The sequence below is a fragment of the Lathyrus oleraceus genome, chromosome 7 (assembly GCF_024323335.1).
Source record: "Lathyrus oleraceus cultivar Zhongwan6 chromosome 7, CAAS_Psat_ZW6_1.0, whole genome shotgun sequence".
NCBI lineage: Eukaryota > Viridiplantae > Streptophyta > Magnoliopsida > Fabales > Fabaceae > Lathyrus > Lathyrus oleraceus.
This window is the reverse complement of record NC_066585.1, coordinates 500,981,922-500,988,739: the sequence shown is the minus strand read 5'-3', so window position 1 is coordinate 500,988,739 and position 6,818 is coordinate 500,981,922. Positions and strand designations below refer to the sequence as shown.

Here is a 6,818-nt window from a genome sequence, read left to right as displayed (position 1 = left end):
CTCTTATAGGTCTCATGGGTTTCACACTTATGAAAGCGCTCTTATAGGTCTCAGTCTCACATCTATGAAAGCGCTTTCATGGTAAAAGCGCTCTCATAGGTCATTTATAAAAATTATAATAAATCTAATATTACAAAATCCCTGACTTTCAGAAATCCCTCTTTCACTCTCTCTCGTTCGAAGCTCTCGCTGCCCTGGAAAAAATTCCACAGAGTACCTGGAAATCTCAACGATAAACACTGCAAATTTGAAAGAGACTGCATTCGAAAGAGAAGGATTCAATACCTGGAAATCTCATTGCGTTTTAAGGTTAGGTTTTCGTGTCTTTCTGTTTTGCCCTAGAAGTCAAAGAATAGGTGGTCGATTTTGGTTTGAATGGACTTGCATTGCTACATTATGGGTTATTTATTTGTCAGTATCGATTATTAGAGTTTGTGACTATGTTTGCTTAATATTCTGTAACTTACCGAAAGTTTCATCTTGTTCTGATATAAATGATATTCTGTAACTTGCATCGCCATTGACTTAGAAATAATGTTGGGAGTTCTAATAGAATCAGTGCCTTTTCAACATTTGTTTAAATTTGCTGAGAAAGTAGGAAGGAATGAACTGATATGTTTGCACCATTGTATCCTCATATTCTAACTATTACTGAAATTTCAGAAAGTGATTTTGATGTTAAATGTTGGATACTCAAATGGAATAACTTTGTCTGCTACAGTGATATATGTGATATGGTTTCAAGAACTTAGAGCAATGTCTCATATTTTGGCAATCCTATTACATGTTGGTTTGAATGAACAGTTAAACTTCAAAATGTACATTCATATTTTGGCATAACTTTGTCTGCTACAGTCATATTTTGGCAATCCTATTTAATGTTGTAAAATGATGTTTTAATATTATGTGAATTTTTAAGATGGTCACTGTAGTGTAAAATGAACCCTGATGGACTATATGTACATTTTTCATGTGCTTGTCTGCAGGTTGTTGAGTATCGTGGTGAGCAAATAGGAGGTCTTGAGGATCTGAGGGAACCATATATGTTGTTTTCTTCCTTTATAGATAAATTCTTGCTTAGCTTTTATTACATGGTTTGCGTCTAATTGAAAACTTCACGTCTTTGCCCATTTCAGGTTCTTACAAAATCGGTACTGCGTCTGAATCTGTTAATGCAGCTTACATATTTTCTAGAAAAGATCTTTCTCGGTATGTCTTTCAGCTTAGATATTATACAAACCCAAAGCATGTGTTTAATCATTTAGTATCTAGAATGAATCATTATGTTCAATTATTCATGTTAAGCTAATGAATCAAGTTACCAAAATATGTTAGTTATGTATGTTGCTTTATTATTTGACCTTGATATGCAGGCCTGCTATACAGATTCCCTGCGCAAGCAAAGCTGTTGTAGCTGTCCGGTTCTGTCCTATATTTTTTAATCTCAAAGCGACAAACTCAGGTACTTGTGCACTTAGTATAGTTCTGTTTACAACCAGTAACTATGTACAACCAGTTATATGTGGTACTGTTCCAATTAAACTGCCTGTGTGGGATGTATTCCGTCTTAAATCTATATGACCTCTTACTAGTAAAGATCATGAGTGGTGGCCTAGAGGTTCAAAGTGATTGGTCTGAGCTAATTAGACAGTTTTATATTATTTAGCTCTAGTTATGCATTAGGAAGCAGTTATGATATTTGGAACTGTGTTTTGGTCGCAACAAGCTCTTGAGCTCTTGAGTTCTTGGAACTGTGAATTGAATTTCTTGGTTCTTGAATTTCTTGGTTCTTACTTGTGAATTGAATTTCTTGAATGATCGATTACTTGGTTCTTGAATTGTTCATGTGCATCATATAAGTTTCTTGAATTGTTTTATAGCCTATGTCATTTTATATTATTCAATATATATATGGATTATTGATTATGGATTTTTATATTTTTCATTTCATTTTTATATTTTTTCTTTATTACAGGTTAAATGGCTAGTGATCAAGAAAACTCACAAGATGCAAATGCTCCTGATGATACTTCAGAAAAAGAAATTACACGAGGCATCACTATTATGAAGAGTATCATTCGTGATAGAGATAAAGCAGTAACATATAATGTAAATTGGAATGCTGATAACCAACTAATTGGGTCTAATGCTGCAAAGTTGGCAAGCTACATTGGTACACTTGTTCGTATGCACATTCCAATCACTGCTACAAGATGGAGTAATAAAGAGTTGGGTAGCGCTAAAGATAAGATTTGGACTGAGATACTGGTACAATATATGATTGTTTATATTTTCTTTATATTGACGATAATGTGTTTAAATTACTTATACTAACACACTCTATTCCAATATTTTTTCGTAGAGGTCTTTTAACATTGAAGATACAACTATCCGAAAAAAGTATATACTTCAATTGGCCGGAAAAAGACACAGAGGGTGGAGAACGTTTTTAACAAACAAGTATCTTAAGGACAAAGAAATTTTTGTTGTTGAATATGATCCGGAATATCCAGTGAAGTATGCGATCTTCATTACAGAAGAAGAATGGGTTGCTTTTGTAGCCCAAAGAAGAGACGAAAATTTCAAGAAAGTGAGTGCCACAAATCGCGAGAGAGCGTCAAATCCCACGTATGCATACAAAAAAGGGCGTTTGGGATATGCACGCTTAGAGGAAAAAATTGTAAGTATACAAAAATGCTACGATCTTATTAATTGTCTCAATGTGTTATAATTGATTATCTTATTATTTGTGTCAATGCGTAGTTAGACGAGACGAAAAGTGACGCAACATCACTTCCGCCACATGTTTTGTGGAAAGAAGCTCGTGTGGGAAAGGATGGAACTGTTAGGGATGACGTTCAACATATTTATGATGAATGTGTAAGTAGAACATTGTGTCTTTAATTAAATCAAAAGTTTAATAATATATAATTAATTTTTTTATCTCCACTAATAATTTCCGATATGTAAATGAATTTCAGGAGACCCTATCTCAATCGATAAGCACAGCTGAGGACCAGGAGAACAGGAGCGTACTTAGTAGAGCACTAAATGTTCCTGAGTATCCCGGTCGGGTGAGGGGTAAAGGGCATGGTTGTACTCCAACTTCCTTGTATAAGAATCCAAGGAGAAGAAATCCTAGCAATCAAGAAGTGATGGAGACGTTGCAGGCATTACAAGCGCAAGTTCTTCAATTGCAAAAGGATAATGAGAGATATAGGTGTATGGAAAAGTGCAGTTCACAGTTGAAAGAAACTAGTGAGAAAGCCAGTATCAATTGTCAAAATAAATTTCCCGAGGTAATTATATATGTTATTTTGAAATTAAAATAGCACATTTATGTTAATTGAAATATATACACATTAAAAGTAACATATTTATTATTGGTTTAGGGCATTTCATCTTGTCAGCTATACTTATCGTCACCGACTTATCGCCTAGTTGGCAAGGGAAAAGTGCACAACACTTCGGGAGATTTACTTCACCATAGACCGCTCCCGGATGGACACCTTAAAGTATCGGTTGATGTTGTATTAGATAAGGATGCGTTGCTACCGATACCTGACATTGTTTCAGAGACAACATTGTTGCGAGATGCAATAGGATCATTTGTTGCATGGCCCTTGGATCTCATTTTCATTGATGATGAGGTATGTTGAATTCAAAAACCACTATGAATCTTTTAGTATTCAAATGTCAATTCTGAACCGTTAAGTTAATTTTTTTTACATGGTAATTTTAGACGCCTACAAAACCCGCATCTAAGGATAAAGGGATTTTGCGGCACAACGAGTCTGTTGCATCACAAAAAGAGGTATATTGAAAGTGTTAATTATATGATCCGAATCAAAAAATGCATGATTTTATAATTTACCTATGTTATATGATTTATAGGTATTTGCTCAAGGGTCACAACAACTGAGCCAGAAAATTGGTAGTCGACAGAAAAACAAAAGGGATCTTCCAGTGACTTCTTTGCCAAAAAAAGGTGCTTTTGTGCCTCGATACCAGATATCTCTTGAAACACTTGTTGACTCATCAGATATGGCAACAGCTGGTGCTATTCGCTTACTGGATATGGAGGAAGATATCTTTGGTTATTCATGCACTGAAACAATCGGAAAAGAAGATCTGGAACATATTTTTCGGCATCAAGAATTAGGCGTCGGTGTTATACACACATACATCCGGTAATCCGATCTATATATTATTTAATTACTTGAACAATTTATTTACACATTTCAATAAAAATAGTCTAATGTTTATTATGTTTTTATTGAAGGTTCTTGTATGACAATTTCATGCGCGGGAATGATCAATTGTCAAACAGATTCCGTTTCGTGTCTTCCTCCCTGGTCAACAAAGCATTAATTTGTAGGGAACCGGATTCATGTAGAGAGTACTTAGTCAAGAGATTCATGGCCAGCAGTACAAACAACTTGTATCTTTGGCCGTATAATTCAGGGTTAGATTTTAATTCTAAGTTTATTCTAATCTTTAATTGTTTCTTTTACGTAAAAAAATTCCATATAAACTTTTGTTTTAATTTATAGGTGTCACTGGTTGTTGCTTGCTATTGATCCTTTAAAAGAAGTGGTATATTTTCTGAATTCGATAGATGGTGAATGGACAAATTATCCGGATATGAAGCAATTAGTTGATACGTAAGTGAGACTGTTCTAAATATTCGTGTATATTTATGTGAGATTGTTCTAAATATATGTTTTTATTTTGTTAGATCAATAAAAGTGTTCCGATCTCAAAGACAAGCTCGAGTACCACGTACTAAATCCAGCAACATTACGTGGATAAAAGTGCAGGTACTTTAATTTTCACAATTTTGCTTATAATAGTGATGCTACTTGATAAGAAAAGATAACTATACATTCTTATTTATTTTTCTATGTAGTGTCCTCTACAGCGCAACGGTATCGATTGCGGATACTTTGTAATGAGGTTTATGAGGGAAATCATTAATATGAATCAAATAGAGATTCCAATCACGGTATGGATTTATAACTTAGGATTTGTTTTAATATTTATCGAATATTTCATATTATTTATTACTTTTAACTAAATCATGCATATTATGTTTTGTTATGTAGTACTTTGATGAATACAAGTGTGCTCATTACACGAGACTGCAGTTGGAACAAATCAAGGAGGAATTGTGTCAATATTTTATTGAGAAAAGATTAATTAGTATATAATGGTTTCAAAATAACATGAATACTTTGATGAAGAATGGTTTCTGGTTGGCAAGTGTATAGTTCTTTATATTTTTAACAGATTAGTTATGACTCCAAATAGGCCGTATAACATATTAGTTTTGACTTGTGTATAGTTCTTTATAATTTTAGTGATATCTTTAATTTCATGGATAGATTAATGTGTTCATTCTTGTGTTGGTTTGCTTTAAAAAATTACAAATGCTTGAATTATGACTCCAAATGTGTTCAGTGCCTATCTATCCTTGTGTTGGTTTGCTTGAATTATGACTCCAAATGTGTTCATTCTTGTGTTGGTTTGCTTGTGTTGGTTTAAAAAATTACAAATGCTTGAATTATGACTCCAAATGCTTGAATTAGAGAGGCTTGATTTACAGGTTTATGGGATTATTCCCAAAAAATATTACAGGTTGAAATGGTAGGCTTAAACTGAAGGCAGCGTTTTGTTATTTTACTAGAGGAAAAGACAACGCTTTTTAGTAAAAAGCGCTGCTAAAGGTTGTCAATAGAGAGCGCTTTTTACTAAAAAGCGCTGCTAAAGGTTGTCAATAGAGAGCGCTTTTTAGTAAAAAGCGCTGCTATAGGTTGTCAATAGAGAGCGCTTTTTACTAAAAAGCGCTGCTATAGGTTGTCAATAGAGAGCGCTTTTTAGTAAAAAGCGCTGCTATAGGTGGTATATAGACAACCTTTAAGAGCGCTTTTTACTCAAAAGCGCAGCTAAAGGTTGTCAATAGAGAGCGCTTTTTAGTAAAAAGCGCTCTTAAAGGTTGTCTATATACCACCTTTAGCAGCGCTTTTTACTAAAAAGCGCTCTCTATTGACAACCTTTAGCAGCGCTTTTTAGTAAACAAAAAGCGCTGCTAAAACCTATAGCAGCGCCACCTACGGCAGTGCTTTTAAGCGCTTTTAAAGGCCAAAAAAAGCGCTCTCATAGGTCTTTTTTGGCGTAGTGGTGCGGTCTCAGAGATATATATCTGGAATCAACATGTCAGTTATTGAGTGGTCCATATTGATCTATGACTTCTATAAATTAAGGTGCTCTTATTTATATTTTAGACAAACTAAAAATGTCTCAAATATCACAACTAAAGATTGACTAGTATGTCGCAAATGTCTCGTTCTCCTGCTCTACACCCGGGCGCACGTTCAAGCTCAACGACTTTACCTCCCTCGAAGATATCAAAGGTGAAATCCATTATATCCTACCTTACGGAGACAATTGAAAGATTGTGAAGCTCGAGCACCGTTCATCTTTGATTGATAATGAAAGAAAGATTGAGTTTAGCAAATTTGAACTCACGACACAAGCGGATGTAAGGGCTATGTGGAATACATTTTTCTGTTTCGAAACAAAAGTTCTGCTCGACTTGGAAGCGATGATTTCAAGATCGGTCGAAGATATTCTGAAGATGTTGAAGCGTCCACCTGGATATTGAAGTGTAATATTGCATTTTATGTTGAACTCATATATGTAATCCTAATTTTATTTTATGAATCTTGATTTCAATTTAGAAATTCCTTGTTTTTAGATATGGTACTGATGTTTGTGGCTTACGGGAATTTAACTACGAGAAGTTTCTGGAGATGCAT

The 6,818-nt window shown here is 34.4% G+C and overlaps 1 protein-coding gene and 1 long non-coding RNA gene across 2 annotated transcripts; both read left to right on the top strand.

The window, feature by feature from the left end:
• The first annotated feature begins 247 nt into the window (after positions 1–247).
• On the top strand, positions 248–1,465 carry LOC127101161 (uncharacterized). Its single transcript, XR_007794583.1, has 3 exons — positions 248–309; positions 987–1,209; positions 1,374–1,465. It is a non-coding gene; the product is annotated as an uncharacterized LOC127101161 (long non-coding RNA).
• Positions 1,466–2,630: 1,165 nt separating this feature from the next.
• On the top strand, positions 2,631–4,609 carry LOC127104596 (uncharacterized). Its single transcript, XM_051041775.1, has 7 exons — positions 2,631–2,648; positions 2,764–2,880; positions 2,982–3,299; positions 3,393–3,650; positions 3,743–3,814; positions 3,895–4,190; positions 4,283–4,609. The coding sequence occupies exons 1-7, from the start codon at positions 2,631–2,633 to the stop codon at positions 4,551–4,553; spliced, it is 1,350 nt and encodes a 449-aa protein (XP_050897732.1). The 3' UTR covers positions 4,554–4,609.
• Positions 4,610–6,818: the final 2,209 nt, after the last annotated feature.